Here is a 17,290-nt window from a genome sequence, read left to right as displayed (position 1 = left end):
GTGCACCTAATAATGATAATAACGAGCATCTTCATGTTATTGTATGCATACTATATATAGTCCCGAGAAGGTGGTACAAGACGTGTTTATCTGGATATTGTGTGGGTAGAGCTTGGCAAATATAGTCACGTCGGCCAAGTGAAGTAGGAAGTGACAATTTGCAAAGCTTGTTCTTGGTCCAGGAGGAAAATAAACATCGCTTGCAGAAAATAGAAAGCGTGTGTTGCATCTGCAGATCAAACGTCGTCGTTTAAGGCTGGAAATGATTATGTAAGAAATCTGTTGCCTCCTCATGCTTAGTGTGCCCACTGCCTTCAGGGAGGCAACAACTAAACAAAACTTGATCCCTATCCAGACAAGTTTTAGGCCCAAGTTTTGTGGTTTAAATATTCAAACAGGACGGACTGCTAGACACAGCCTGCAGCAGGGCACTAGTTTACTCTCTCCAGCATGGACTATAATCACATTACTGACTCCCCCCCTAATAGCGAGACCCATCAGCCCGTTTCCTCTTTGAAACGGGATTAATGAGAGCGCTGAAATGTTCTGCAGCTGTAGGTGTGATCCACACACTGCCTCCGAGGTAGAAAGACCACTCAAAGGGTGCATAAAAGCTCCCCTTGTGTTGCACGGAGCAGCTGTGATCCGGCGTTCACTCTTGACCATCGCAAACACGCCTCGCTGATCTTTGGACTCACTTCCTGTCCTCTCAGGTGGCCGAAGACAAGGCCGCCGCTCCTCATACAGATGAGCTCCAGGCACACGTCGACATCTGTGGGTTATTAAATCCAGTCCCACTCGTGTAGCTTCAAAATCTGTGAGCGCTTTAACGCGGCTTGTTATATGTCAGGCATGTTTGTATCCTCCGTCAGCACGGAAACAAATCTTCAGTCTGTAATTTCCGTTCCTGAAAAGTGCACCTGATGAAATAATGACATCCTTGCGTGTGCCGCCATCGTCAAGGAACTTCATCACAAACACCGGTACCTCGGTTTTTGTCCCAGACATTTTTCGTAGGGTTCGGTTTTAATTTACAGGATGCAATGCGTCTCCCATAATAATGTGACCTCGGACTATGTTAAGGTAACGTGCGGAGTTCCTCAGGGTTCGGTTCTTGGCCCTGCACTCTTTAGTATTTACATGCTGCCGCTAGGCGACATCATACGCAAATACGGTGTTAGCTTTCATTGTTATGCTGATGACAGCCAACTCTACATGCCCCTAAAGCTGACCAACACGCCGGATTGTAGTCAGCTGGAGGCGTGTCTTAATGAAATTAAACAATGGATGTCCGCTAACTTCTTGCAACTCAATGCCAAGAAAACGGAAATGCTGATTATCGGTCCTGCTAAACACCGACATTTATTTAATAATACCACCTTAACATTTGACAACCAAACAATTACACAAGGCGAATCAGTAAAGAATCTGGGTATTATCTTCGACCCAACTCTCTCGTTTGAGTCACACATTAAGAGTGTTACTAAAACGGCCTTCTTTCATCTCCGTAATATCGCTAAAATTCGTTCTATTTTATCCACTAGCGACGCTGAGATCATTATTCATGCGTTCGTTACGTCTCGTCTCGATTACTGTAACGTATTATTTTCGGGGCTCCCTATGTCTAGCATTAAAAAATTACAGTTGGTACAAAATGCGGCTGCTAGACTTTTGACAAGAACAAGAAAGTTTGATCATATTACGCCTATACTGGCTCACCTGCACTGGCTTCCTGTGCACTTAAGATGTGACTTTAAGGTTTTACTACTTACGTATAAAATACTACACGGTCTAGCTCCGTCCTATCTTGTCGATTGCATTGTACCATATGTCCCGGCAAGAAATCTGCGTTCAAAGAACTCCGGCTTATTAGTGATTCCCAGAGCCCAAAAAAAGTCTGCGGGCTATAGAGCGTTTTCTATTCGGGCTCCAGTACTATGGAATGCCCTCCCGGTAACAATTAGAGATGCTACCTCAGTAGAAGTATTTAAGTCCCATCTTAAAACTCATTTGTATACTCTAGCCTTTAAATAGCCCCCCTGTTAGACCAGTTGATCTGCCGTTTCTTTTCTTTTCTCCTCTGCTCCCCTTTTCCTTGAGGGGGGGGGGGCACAGGTCCGGTGGCCATGGATGAAGTGCTGGCTGTCCAGAGTCGGGACCCGGGGTGGACCGCTCGCCTGTGCATCGGCAGGGAACATCTCTGCGCTGCTGACCCGTCTCCGCTCGGGATGGTGTCCTGCTGGCCCCACTATGGACTGGACTCTTACTATTATGTTGGATCCACTATGGACTGGACTCTCACAATATTATGTCAGACCCACTCGACATCCATTGCTTTCGGTCTCCCCTAGAGGGGGGGGGTTACCCACATATGCGGTCCTCTCCAAGGTTTCTCATAGTCATTCACATCGACGTCCCACTGGGGTGAGTTTTTCCTTGCCCGTATGTGGGCTTTGTACCGAGGATGTCGTTGTGGCTTGTGCAGCCCTTTGAGACACTTGTGATTTAGGACTATATAAATAAAGATTGATTGATTGATTGACTTACGACGACCATTCCCCATTGAAATGAATTGAAATGTAATTAATAGTATAGGATAGACTTTAGGCAGCACGATGGAACAAGGGTTAGTGCATGTGCCTCACAATACGAAGGTCCTGAGTAGAGATGTCCGATAATATCGGAAATTATCGGTATCGGTTTCAAAATGATCGGTATCGGTTTCATAACGTAAAATGCTGTGCCGCTGTGTACACGGACGTAGGGAGTAGTACAGAGCGCCAATAAACCTTAAAGGCACTGCCTTTGCGTGCCGGCCCAAATCACATAATATCTACGGCTTTTCACACACACACAAGTGAATGCAAGGCATACTTAGTCAACAGCCATACAGGTCACACTGAGGGTGGCCGTATAAACAACTTTAACACTGTTACAAATATGCGCCACACTGTGAACCCACACCAAACAAGAATGACAAACACATTTCGGGAGAACATCCGCACCGTAACACAACATAAACACAACAGAACAAATACCCAGGACCCCTTGCAGCACTAACTCTTCCGGGACGCTACAATATACACCCCCCCCCCCCCCCCCCCCCCGCTTTTTTTCCATAACTTGAGTTGATTTATTTTGGAAAACCTTGTTACATTGTTTAATGCATCCAGCGGGGCATCACAACAGAATTAGGCATAATAATGTGTTAATTCCACGACTGTATATATCGGTGTCGGTTGATACCGGAATCGGTAATTAAGAGTTGGACAATATCGGAATGTTGGATATCGGCAAAAAAGCCATTATCGGACATCTCTAGTCCTGAGTAGTCCTGAGTTAAATCCCAGGCTCTGGATCTTTCTGTATGGAGTTTGCATGTTCTCTCCGTGACTGCGTGGGTTCCCTCCGGGTACTCCGGCTTCCTCCCACCTCCAAAGACATGCACCTGGGGATAGGTTGATTGGCAACACTAAATTGCCCCTAGTGTGTGAATGTGAGTGTGAATGTTGTCTGTCTATCTGTGTTGGCCCTGCGATGAGATGGCGACTTGTCCAGGGTGTACCCCGCCTTCCGCCCGATGCAGCTGAGATAGGCTCCAGCACCCCCCACGACCCCAAAAGGGACAAGCGGTAGAAAATGGATGGATGGATGGATAGACTTTATTCATCCCAAACCAGAGAGCCAAATCCGTCATAGGCTGCCCACAAGCTTTCGGCTAATGTCCAGTCCGCGCGGGCGAACAAGAATCCGTCAGGAAAGACCGAAGTGTCCGATACATGCTCATCCAGCCAGGGCTCCGAGAAGCTCGTCCATCCCGACACACAACGCAGTCTCTTCCTCAACAATCTCCTCCGGTCTCTAAACTTAGTGTGCCCGGAGAGCCAGCAGATCCAAAAGTTCACAAAATAGCACCGATAAGGCCGAAGTCATGAAAGCGGAAGTCATGAAAGTTGCCACCGATATGCGAAAAACACATGAAAAGCAGAGGGAAGCATGAAGAACACAAAGGAGGACACACAAGAGCACAGAGCTCCTGCAACCAGCAGCCACTACACCGGCGCCAACTTGCGGGGAAAAAAATGTTTTACATACCCTGCTTTTGAGTAAGAAAAACAAACTTTTTCAGCTTTCACTCAACTAAAAAAAAAGGTGCCATGACAAAGTCCACCTCATTTGTAATGACCCCCGATTTAAGCACTTTTCCTTAATTTACTCGGGGTGGGCGTGTCCGCAGGCTGGTGAATACGAACAAGAGAAACGTGCGTAACTGCAAGCGTGTAGAAATACACTTTTTAAGCGCAAACTCGAGAATAAAGACCCAACTGCTTCGCTAAGTCGGCTACATTTCCACGGCACACCTCAGCCATGTTTTTGATGATTTATTTATTTAATTCAATGAATACCATCAGCTTCTTCTTCTCCACACTCATTTTCTTCCTTACCATGTTTGGAAAAACAAAGTTACCGACTGATGCTAGCGAGTCAGACACCATACAGTGGAAAGGGGATTTATATGGGCCCCATTTGTCACGGTTTACCCGACACATGAAACGTGACAAATTGGGTTGTGTTAAGACATGCACCTGGGGATAGGTTGATTGCCAACACGAAATTGGCCCTAGTGTTTGAATGTGAGTGTGAATGTTGTCTGTCTATCTGTGTTGGCCCTGTGATGAGGTGGCGACTTGTCCATGGTGTACGCCGCCTTCCACCCGAATGCAGCTGATATAGGCTCCAGCACCCCCCGCGACAAGCGGTAGAAAATGGATGGATAGATGGATGGGTTGGGTTGTGATGCATATCTTTGTGGAAATTCCAACTTTCACCAAAGAGTGGCGCTTTCCATCGTTTTCAGCACAGGCAAGATCCACCTAGAAATTAGGTCATATGAATCTTGTCCCTGCTGTATGTTTAGGTCGAATCTTACAGAGTTCCCTGTGGTATTTGCCACGCCGACTGCTGGTTTGGGAGGCTCCTAACCCGAATTTTTGTTCGCAATCCAAGCACAAAAGTGAGCCAAGAAAAAGCTGGTTTCCCCAAAACCTTGTGAGATTGGGGTAAGTACTTTTTGTGGCTGTATCTTGCAGTGATGTTACACTGTGCTACATCACACGGAGTTTCCAAAGTAGCTTTTTTTTCAGGGTTGTTTGAATTGTAATATAGAGTCTGTTTATGAGCACCAAATTGGTAGGTCGTGCGTTCAAACCGACCGGCCGAGTCATACCAAAGACTATAAAAATGGGACCCATTACCTCCCTGCTTGGCACTCAGCATCCAGGGTTGGAATTGGGGGTTAAATCACCAAAAATGATTCCCCTCACCTCCCAGAGGGTGGAACAAGGGGATGAGTCAAATGCAGAGGGTAATTTCACCACACAGTGTGTGTGTGACTATCAGTGGTACTTTAATTAATATGGGAAAAATCCATCAACCGCTACTTTGGAAATAATTGATTTACCGGGTTTTCATGGACATGATGTTGCATCTGAAATGCCGTACCGTTTATACGCCCACTAATTAGTAAATAATCTGGCTTTGCCACACATCTTCAAATAAAGCTATGCCATCTATCCATCAATTTTCCCTTAGCAAATATGCTAACCTTGCATGAGGTTATTTTGATGTCAAAATGTTAGTGCAATATTTACATCCCATCTTTAATAAGTATGGGTTTTTTTTTGGTTTTTTTTAAAACATGTTTGTTTTTTTTAAAGAGTGCGGAAAAAATGGCAATGATATGAATTCAAATAATCATTCATCATTATTTACTTAAATATAATTATAAATATGTCAAATTGAAGAGAGTAAAGTAGAGATTATCTGATTCACTTAGTATTATTTTTTGTTGATAATCCGAAAAATAATGCATCAATATTATTATGATTATATTGTTATTATTATTGCATCTCCTAGGGCAGGGGTGTGGAACTTGTTTTCATCGAGGGCCACATCGGAGTCATGGGTGCCCTCAGAGCAGAGGTGTGGACTCGAGTCACATGACTTGGACTCGAGTCAGACTCGAGTCATGAATTTGATGACTTTAGACTCGACTTGACAAAATGTAAAAAGACTTGCAACTCGACTTAGACTTTAACATCAATGACTTGTGACTTCACTTGGACTTGAGCCTTTTGAATTGACATGACTTGACATGACTTGCTACTTTCCCCAAAACCCAAAGATGAAAAAGTTATTCGGGAGCGCTCCGTATTTTTCATTGTGTACTTGTCTATCAGCGTTGCGTGTGTCAGCTGGTGTGGTCTCAGTACAACAGCCAATCAAATTAGATCTACTTTGTTTTCATCACACAGCATTCATCCAATCAAATTGCAGGACAACCAACGAAGAAGACATGTCCAAACCACACGCCAGTGAACAAAAAATGATACCTAAAATAATTTTGTTTGGGTATAAAAATTACGAGGTGGTCAACACAAAACGGTTTGCAGTATGCAACACATGCAGTTCGAAAATTACTGATGGAGAGGCAACAACTTCCAACTTCGTCCGGCATTTGAAGTTGCACAAAGAACGGTAAGTTTTGAATGTACGATAACGTTTATTGGCTAAGTAACGTGACTTTTATTTGCTGTGTAGTTAAATCAGTGAGGCTGTAAACTCACTGCTAACGTTATAACGTTATTGCAAACACGGGAATCTGTTGCAGTTCACTACCTTATTCATACTTTTTGTTCAGTGATTTTTTTTTAAGCAGGGTTACGTTAGTCAATATATCACACGTAACGTTAGACGGCGGTCAGCAGCACCGCGTATTTTAGCCACCTAAAAAAAGATAAAAATAGTAAAATAAAGGTCAGTTAAAATGTATACTATATTATGAATATGTGTACCGTTTTAGCTAGCTTTCTGACATACTGTTGGTTGTTTACCTCAGTGGTCCCCAACCACCGGGCCGCGGCCCGGTACTGGTCCGTGGATCGATTGGTATCGGGCCGCACAAGAAATCTTTTTTCTTTTTCTTTTTTTAATTAAATCAACATAAAAAACACAAGATACACTTACAAGTAGTGCACCAACCCAAAACAACTCTCTCCCCCCTTTTGTTCTGGGCATTGAACATGAAGACTCTTCCTTCACTGTTCCGAGTGGCCATGAGAGTCTTGGCAGTGCCTGCCTCCAGTGCTCCAGTGGAGCGAGTTTTCAGCCATGGTGGCATCATACTACGCCCCCATCGTGCACAAATGACTGACAGACTCTTGGCTAATTTGGTCTTTTGCAGATGCAATGCAGCATAGGGCCCTGACATATAAAAAGTACAACTTTTTTGTTATGTTCACGTATATGTCATGTTTTTTCAATGTTAACACTTTTGTACAAATAAGTACATTTGCACTTTATTTTTCAATGTGTTTGTTCTGTAAAGGAATGAGTTAATGTTTAAAATGACTGGTTAATAGTGCTATTATAAAGTGCAATGTCAGCACAATTTTCTTTCCTGCAATTTAAAATGCACTTGTTTTAATAAATAAATACAGCGTTTGAAAAGCATACACAATCTGTGTTAATATATTAGTCTGTGGTTAAAAGGACTTGAAAGGACTCGAAACTCAAAATGCAGGACTTAGGACTTGACTTGAGACTTTCCAGTCTTGACTTTGGACTTGACTCGGGGCTTGCCTGTCTTGACTCGGGACTTGACTCGGACTTGAGGGCAAAGACTTGAGACTTACTTGTGACTTGCAAAACAATGACTTGGTCCCACCTCTGCCTCAGAGGGCCGCTTGTAACAGTGAATGTAAGAATGTAAAAGCATAATCGCCTCATTATAGTATTGCACAATTGCCTATGCATTTGATTATTTGATTTGTGTGCGTACAAATTGATGGATAATTTGCTTTGAAATCTAAAGTCAAGGTGACAAGCAGATATTTAAGTATTTATTGTTATATTTACAAACAATAATGCAGTATATAATAATCAGGGGTGTTAAAGAATTCACATATGAATCGCGATTCCTATTCATCTCGACTGTAAATTATTAATAATTTTCAAAAATCACTTCTTTTTTTTTGACATATTATTAAAAAAAAAGCATTTTACTTACCTGGTGCGCGTGTATGTCATATGTCAGCATCCAAAAACAGGTTTTTGTAACCTGTAAGCTGTTTTGCTAAGGTGTTATTATTATTATACCAAAAAATGCATTGCAAAAATGGTAAATGGGTTATACTTGAATAGCGCTTTTCTACCTTCAAGGTACTCAAAGGTACTATTTCCACATTCACCCATTCACACACACATTCACACACTGATGGCGGGAGCTGCCATGCAAGGTCCTAACTAACCACGACCCACCAGGAGCAAGGGTGAAGTGCCCTGCTCAAGGACACAACAGAGACAAGGATGGCTGTGAAAAATGTAAATGTGAGCAAGTTGTAAACAGCCTCTTTAAAATTTTTGATTTTGTTTTCTATAACTTTCATACTTAAATGGCAGAATTTTTTTGTTTTCAAACTTCACAAAAGTCCTTGATAATGTTAGCAATTTAACTAACATAGAAATGATGGCGCTGCTAATGTGTGTGTCCTCCTGTCCCACTCCTTATTGTTATGTAGCGGTTTGTGATATGTGGCATATACAGTCGTGGTCAAAAGTTTACATACACTTGTGAAGAACATAATGTCATGGCTGTCTTCAGTTTCCAATCATTTCTACAACTCTTATTTTTTTTGTGATAGAGTGATTTCTCCTCCAAACATATTGCTGGGTATTGTTTCATCCTCCAGAAGGTCTTATCTTTGTCCATGTGATGTCAGATGAAACAAAAATTGAGCTGTTTGGCCACAATACCCAGCAATATGTTTGGAGGAGAAAAGGTGAGGCCTTTAATCCCAGGAACACCATACCTACCGTCAAGCATGGTGGTGGTGGTATTATGCTCTGGGCCTGTTTTGCTGCCAATGGAACTGGTGCTTTACAGAGAGTAAATGGGGACAATGAAAAAGGAGGATTACCTCCAAATTCTTCAGGACAACCTAAAATCGTCAAGGAACTTCATCACAAACACCGGTACCTCGGTTTTTGTCCCAGACATTTTTCGTAGGGTTCGGTTTTACTTACGACGACCATTCCCCATTGAAATGAATTGAAATGTAATTAATAGTATAGGATAGACTTTAGGCAGCACGATGGAACAGGGGTTAGTGCATGTGCCTCACAATACGAAGGTCCTGAGTAGAGATGTCCGATAATATCGGAAATTATCGGTATCGGTTTCAAAATGATCGGTATCGGTTTCATAACGTAAAATGCTGTGCCGCTGTGTACACGGACGTAGGGAGTAGTACAGAGCGCCAATAAACCTTAAAGGCACTGCCTTTGCGTGCCGGCCCAAATCACATAATATCTACGGCTTTTCACACACACACAAGTGAATGCAAGGCATACTTAGTCAATAGCCATACAGGTCACACTGAGGGTGGCCGTATAAACAACTTTAACACTGTTACAAATATGCGCCACACTGTGAGCACCAAACAAGAATGACAAACACATTTCGGGAGAACATCCGCACTGTAACACAACATAAACACAACAGAACAAATACCCAGGACCCCTTGCAGCACTAACTCTTCCGGGACGCTACAATATACCCCCCCCCCCGCTTTTTTTCCATCAGCCCGGAGGTTGGGTCTTGGGCGCAGTTGGGTGTTCCAACAGGATAACGACCCCAAAAAACACGTCAAAAGTGTTAAGTAAAGGAATGGCTAAATCAGGCTGGAATTAAGATTTTAGAATGGCCTCCCCAAACGTGTGGACAATGCTGAAGAAACAAGTCCATGTCAGAAAACCAACAAATTTAGCTGAACTGCACCAATTCTGTCAAGAGGAGTGGTCAACAATTCAACCAGAAGCTTGCCAGAAGCTTGTGGATGGCTACCAAATGCGCCTTATTGCAGTGAAACTTGCCAAGGGACATGTAACCAAATATTAACATTGCTGTATGTATACTTTTGACCCAGCAGATTTGGTCACATTTTCAGTAGACCCATGATAAATTCATAAAAGAACCAAACTTCATGAATGTTTTTGTGACCAAAAAGTATGTGCTCCAATCACTCTATCACAAAAAAAATAGGAGTTGAAGAAATTATTGGAAACTGAAGACAGCCATGACATTATGTTCTTTACAAGTGTATGTCAACTTTTGACCACGACTGTATTATGTTGGACAAGTGCAGAATTATAGTGTTTATGGCAAAAGTAGATACAAATAGTGCTTCTTGGGAACGTCAGAGAGAGGTGTGGACAAGCAAAGCTCATTTGCATTAAAGCTACAGACATACAAATCAAATCAAATCAAATCAAATCAACTTTATTTATAGAGCACATTTAAAATTTACCACAGGGGTAGCCAAAGTGCTGTACAATGAGCAGGTTAAAAGATAAAACGAGTACCGAGCAAACGCAACACAACACAAACAGAACACGATAAAAAATAAATAATTAAAATAGAATTAATAAAAACATAAAAACATAAAAACAGGATCACAGCAGGTGTATTATGGGGCGCCATTGCAGGATGGATATCACTCAGTGTTAAAAGCCATGGAATAAAAGTATGTTTTTAAGAGAGATTTAAAAACAGGAAGAGAGGAGGCTTGTCTAACACTCAGGGGTAGGTCGTTCCAGAGCTTGGGAGCAGCAACGGCGAAAGCTCTGTCACCTCTAAGCTTCAGCCTTGTGTCAGGGACCGTCAACAGCAGCTGATCGGCTGATCTTAAGGATCGGGTGGGGCAGTAAGGCTGAAGGAGGTCGGAGAGATAGGTTGGCGCGAGGTTGTTTAAACATTTAAAAACAAATAAAAGGAGTTTAAAATGTATTCGGTAACGCACAGGGAGCCAGTGAAGGGACGCTAAAATAGGGGTGATGTGCTCACGTCTGCGGGTCTGTGTTAGCAGACGAGCAGCAGAGTTCTGCACGAGCTGCAGGCGGGCGAGGGAGGCCTGGCTAATGCCAACATACAGGGCATTACAATAATCAAGACGAGTCGAGATAAAAGCGTGGATTAATTTCTCAAGATCATGTCTTGATAGAAGCGGTTTCACTTTCGCTATTTGGCGTAATTGATAAAAGCTTTTTTGAACGACGCTGCTGATTTGTTTTTCGAATTTAAAATCTGAGTCAAACTTTACCCCCAGGTTTGTGACAGAGTCGCTGAGATACGGGGTCAGAGTGCCGAGGTCAACGTTGGGGGAGGGAGAGCGACTTGGACCGAACAACATAACTTCTGTTACAAAGCTGGATAATCATGGTGCAAAGCAGTGTGGTCTTGCTAAAAGCCCTTGATTTCAAAACACTATTTTGCCACCTCTGCTTATTTATAATGGTTGAAAAATATGGGACCAAAATAAATGCGGGGGGGTTTTTTTTGTCTTTGTTTAAAAATAAAATGAGTTAAAAACCTAAAAACGGAGACATTACTGATGACACTGCACACTTTCATGTGCAACAATTGTGTTTTAATATTCAGCAAGAACATCAGTGTATCTAAAGTGGGTCAGGGGATCAGAGTCAGCAGCTTTACACTGTTTACCCTTTTTATAGAGCAGCCGTTTCTCTCTCTCTGTGCGCTGTTCCTGAAAATAAAAATGGGAATAATGGCAGAGGCGGAGTGGAGGTGCGTAAACAGATTTCCCAGCTTGCCTCTTTTGCTGATGGCAAAAAAAAAGTGGTTGACACAATATGAAGAACACCTCCAAATTACAGACATTAAGAGTAAATCAGTCAGACGGAGGGTTTGTTCTAAGGCAGTTGTGTTTAACCGCATTAGTGTGTGCTTTGTCTGTCTGTCAGCTGCTTTTTATGTGGACTGAATGAAAACAAACCACTGCTCCTGGCAGCTTAGGTGTCTACACCAGCAAATAGGACAACAAAACTACACAAATCACCTCCCTAAAGTGTATCCTGTCCCTGATGTGTCTACCTTCTGTGTTGTCCATCATTTTTTCTGCATCCCTCTAAAAAGAAAAAAAAAAAAAAAACACTACGGAAATGGGAAAACCAAGGCTAGTGACCACAAATGAGGCCAAATGAGGCCGAAATATAAAAGAAACGGAGAATATTAAAGCAAAAATTACCGGCAACTTAATTCATCAAGTTTCATTAGTAGCAGCAATTAGACCGCAGCGCATCTGACTACTATAAACACCAATCATAATCAGCAGCGTAGTTATGTCATTTTTAAGCGGTGATATTTCACGGCAATAAGACGCCCGGGGAACACAATGCACCTCCACCATGATTATCCAGCAGCTTCAAGTTCCAACATGGAGGTTTGATGTGAGAGAGAGTGTGTGTGTGTGTGTGTGTGTGTGTGCAATTTGTTGGGGAATCCAATGTGAGCAAAGCATCCCTCCCTTTTTGAGCCGCATGCTTTGATGTCAATGGTAGGGGGTTGGGGGGGTTCATATAAGAGCTGGGGAAATTGGTTCTGAAAGGGGGGGGCGAGGTGGCGGCGGCGGTGGTGGGGGGTCGGGGGGGCTCGGCTAATGAAGCAACTGTCGGGAGCGACGTTTCAACCTCCACATCAAGGCAAACCAACTCAATGCAATACATTACAGCACAGGTGTCAAACTCAAGGCCCGGGGGCCAGTTCTGGCCCGCCGCATCATTCTATGTGGCCCGCAAAAGCCTGGAAAAAAATAGGTTTCAATAAAATACTTATTTTAATTCTTCTTTTTGTTTACTAAATGCATTCGTGCTTTCAATTTTGAAAGAAAAAAAAATGCATATTTTAAACTTTAATATTATCTGAGCATGCCAATTATATCATTATACAGTGTATTGCAAAACTATTTTTGTGAGATAAAAACTAATAGTTAAATATATGTTTGTCACCTTTACTTATTATTTTAAATCAAGTTATACATAAAAAATCTAATAATCAAATGTATTTCGATTAATCATGATTTATCACAGGTTATTATTACTTGCATGCATAATGTAAATTTTTTTTTTTTTTAAAGCGGCCTTCTGAAAGCAGCCATCACTGCGATTGATTGATTGATTGAAACTTTTATTAGTAGATTGCACAGTACAGTACATATTCCGTACAATTGACCACTAAATGGTAACACCCGTATAAGTTTTTCAACTTGTTTAAGTAGGGGTCCACGTTAATCAATTCATGGTATAATGCGATGTGGCCCTCAGTGAAAATGAGTTTGACACCCCTGCATTACAGCATTTTTAAAAGTTGTCAATAAAAACCTTTAAATATACTCTAAAACTGCTGTAAAAATATGATGTATAAAACACATTCTAATAAAATAATAAAATAAATAATGTGATGAATAGGAAATGAAAAAATATATATTTCAAGAAGTATTTGATTATTTGTAGACCCCTAAGCTCAGACAGGGATAAATAATGTAGAAAATAAATTGTATTTAAAAAATTTTAAAAAAGGAGTTTTAAAAATGTTAGCTTCCCCAACATTACTGCAAAGAATTTGTATTTTAAAAAGTCAATGATAAAATATTTGTCAGAAAATACATTTGCTTATTTGAGGTGGGTCAAGATACAGTGTATGATGTAAAAAAATATAATTTACATGATGATTGTATAGGATGAAAATATTATAAGAATAGTATTTTTTTTAAATGTTAGATTTCCCAAAATTAATGTAAAATATCATTTTTTTTTAAGTAATATTAAAATATATTTAGGAAAAAACAATTTGCTTATTTTAGGTCCATAGGTGTTTAGCTGGGTCAGAGATACAGTGTCAGATAAATAACGCATATAAAAAAATATTTAAAAAAATATTATTTGAAACGTTAGCTTCCCTAAAATTGCTGTAAAAATATTGATTATTTAAGGAATGATTAAAAAAAACATTTTCCGTAAAATACAATTGCCTATTTTAGGCCCTGAAGTGGGTCAAGATACAGTGTCAGATAAATGAAATGTCAAAAAAGGTTCCCCAAAAACGTCTGTAAATATTTCTTAAAAGTAATACTTCATTACACTTAAGATGAGTCATTCATTAAAAAAATGTTTTGAAAATATGCATACCCAAATACTTACATTTTGCTTGTATTTTTACTCTTCACTTGCCATTATACCACTCTACTCAGTTTTAATCAAAGAAAAACTAATTAAAAATGAAAATGAAATGCATTTCAAAAAGTATTTGCTTAAAATGTAATACTAATAATTTTTTTTTTATTTTTATTTTTTTTTATCATTATCATTTTTAGTCCCTAAGATGGGACGATGATTTTTGTGATTTAATTAAAAATACTCTGAAATTTATATTTTTACATTTTCATTCCCTCTCTAGCAAATTTTACCTATATTTTTTTTTTATTCAAATTGTATTACATTCAAAATTAAATGAATAAATAAATTGAAAATAGAAAGAGTGATTAGCACAAAAATCCTTAGGTCAGGAGTCTTCAAATTGTGGCCCGGGTGTCATTTGTGGCCTGCAGCACATTGTAGAAATACTATTACAAAAAAAAACATGGAAAAAATAGCAAACGGCTTTAATTTAACAATAAAAACCTGAAATGCTATTGCTTGCAACACAAAGATGACACCGTACTGTACTGATTTTGAAAATTGAAAATAATAAAGAGGCCCCGCATGCTTTGATTTTTCAGTTTCCTGTTCTCAGTGGAAAAACAATTGGACACCCCTGTTTTAGGTGTTAAAATAGGCAGTGAAAAAATTAGGCAGTGAGAAAATTAGGCAGTGAGAAAATTGCTGATTATTATTGTGCACCCCGGCCGTCTGTGATTTTGATTGACATGGCTCATTATTATTTTAGATTAAACAGCTGTTTCCTCCCAGATGGTGACATGTTGGCGAACAACCTGTTATTTTTATATGGCACAGACTTATTCCTCTATCTACACGCGCTTGCACTATTTCCATAATCAGGTGTAAGATTAAAATATATATAAATAAGCCATATAAGACTGTGATTTTGTTTTTTTATATGCTTTGTAAAGCATTGTTAAGAAGTTGTAATGGGCTCTCATCAGAATTAGAGTGTTTTATGAACATATAAGGCAATACTCTTTTATGTGGGTAAAAATCAACTAGTAAACAAGAGTTATTTATAATTATAATATTTATTTAATAACGTGTCCATTTTGCTGTTTATTTAACTATGACATGCTTGTAGGACACAAATAAAAGTCTACGTATTGTGCAAAACAGGACAAAAGAACATAAATGATTGTTTTCACATGCAATAATATTTAGCCTTTAAGCACATAAGGACTGCATTAACTTCACCTATGAGGATCCTTTCTGAGTATTTGCTCTCACCTGCCGGCGACTTGTCTCTCTCCTCCATGGTCCTGCATTCTCCCCACACCGCTGGTCCTCTGAAGTCTGCTCGAACCTGAAGCACACAGGTATCGACTGGAAGGGGCAAGGATATAACAATGTAAAAAAAAACCAACTAAAAAGATCTAAAAATCCCTCGCAGGTCCTTGAAAAAGCCCCAAGCCTTGCATGATGGACAGCTGGCGGAGTGGAGTGATGCTATGCAGAAGCTGCCTCAGTCGCCTCCCATCCTGTTGTTCCTTGAGATGCTTTGTGCTTGAACTGGAGGCGGATGCAGAGAAAGCATCATGCTGGGTGCTGAGGTGTGCACGCTTGGATCATCTCTCCTCTGCTAGGTTTGGCTTTCGCTCCTCCAGTTGTCCTGTACGACCCACTTCAATACCCCCACACAAACATACTCACGCGCACACACACACACACTCACACACAGTCCGACCCAGTCATTCACAAACACAGAGAAGCCTGCAAAATCTGTACAAGACGCATAAATTCCACTCCCACTCAGCTGTGAATCTGAGTGTGTATGTCCAGGGGATGAGAGGGGGGTGTGAGGCTCAAATGTGGCCGAGAAAGAGGGGGTGGTGGTTTGGGGCTCAGATGTTGCTCCTGTGCTGGTCCCACCACTACTCAGCCTCTTCATTGTTCACAGTCTGCATCACTCTCATGCCCAGGGTCCTAGTGCCTGCTACTCTACTTAGTTCCACCACCACATTTCCTATAATGGGGATGGGCAATACTGCAAATGTTGGTGTAAATTCGATACCAAAATGCAGACACCGTTACGTTTTACAGTCATACCTTGTTCTTATCGCCGTTATTTGGTTCCGTACATGACACATTTCCGCGAAGTAGGAATCAGGGTGTCCAAAATGCGGTCTATTTGCAGCCCGCAGCTCAAGTTTTATTGGCCTGCAGCATATTGTTGGAAAAAACTGTAAAAATGGAAGAAAAAAGATCAAAATCCTACTAATATTCAAATAACATGCACTGAAGAACATGTGCAAAATCGGGTTCAGAATCCGAATCAGAGTCAGAAATACTTTATTAATCCCCGAGGGGAAATTAAGATTTTCAGCACCATCCCATTCAAGAGCAGACAAACATTACAGGGAGACAGAACAGGATCGCTGACGGGTCTGACAACTTCCGGCGACCCTTACAAAAAAGGTGAGAAACAGGTAAACGCTTGGGGGGGGGGTGAGAAGAAAAAAAAGTTCAGTCTAAGCCTGCATGGGCCCCTGGAGATGGTGTCCAGACTGAGGCCAAGGAAGAAGAAAAAACCTCATAGCCATAGCACACATAAGCATGTGTGTAAGAGGGAAACATCAAATAACACAAAGGACATTAAAGACATTAAAAGAGCAGAGCTGATGCAACCAGACATTTCTACATACAGCTAAAAAAGCTTAAAACAAACAAATAAATAAATACAAAAAAAGTGTACAGTATACCGGTACTTATAAAGTACAACGGTAATAATGAATTCAAGACGGTACTATACTGCCTTTAAAAAAGTAAAGGTACTAATTTTCATCCGCATGCCGCCGTGCGGCCGTGACGAACAAAACAGTTTAGTATGTCAGCGCGCGCACACTCAGCAGAGCTCCCGAGGGGAAAACGCAGGGAGAGGAAAAATGGCAAATAAAAGCAATTCTACTGGTTAATAAAGAGGGTGCGTGAAGCGCAAAACGAAGGTATTTGGGCTTCAAAACTATCGCTAAAGATGACGCTTTAAACACAGAAGTGCCGCGCAGCTATAAATCATGCCGCGCCAAAGGGGTCATCAATAAAGTATTACCACCTTTGCTTCAGACTCAGCTAAACAATTAAATGACAAGCAGTCTGATCATCAGGTAATAAAGTTAACTAGCTCCTCTTTCGTGCACATACAGATAGGTAGACTCGCACACAGCTGTTTGGCTTGATGCCAAATGTTAGGGGAGTCCAAACCGCCGACGCAACA

At 41.0% G+C, this 17,290-nt stretch overlaps 1 protein-coding gene across 1 annotated transcript in view; it reads right to left on the bottom strand.

Annotated features, from left to right (window-relative positions):
* Positions 1-15,937, bottom strand: part of sbk1 (SH3 domain binding kinase 1) — a 37,317-nt gene extending 21,380 nt beyond the window's left edge. The window contains exon 1 of the mRNA XM_061967631.2: positions 15,307-15,937. Within this exon, the coding sequence (XP_061823615.1) occupies positions 15,307-15,344 (38 nt within the window). The 5' untranslated portion in view covers positions 15,345-15,937. The remainder of the gene's footprint in view (positions 1-15,306) is intronic.
* Positions 15,938-17,290: the final 1,353 nt, after the last annotated feature.

The sequence above is a fragment of the Nerophis lumbriciformis genome, linkage group LG11 (assembly GCF_033978685.3).
Source record: "Nerophis lumbriciformis linkage group LG11, RoL_Nlum_v2.1, whole genome shotgun sequence".
Taxonomy (NCBI): Eukaryota; Metazoa; Chordata; class Actinopteri; order Syngnathiformes; family Syngnathidae; genus Nerophis; species Nerophis lumbriciformis.
Note: the sequence above shows the minus strand (reverse complement) of the source record. Positions and strands in the feature narration are given on the sequence as shown.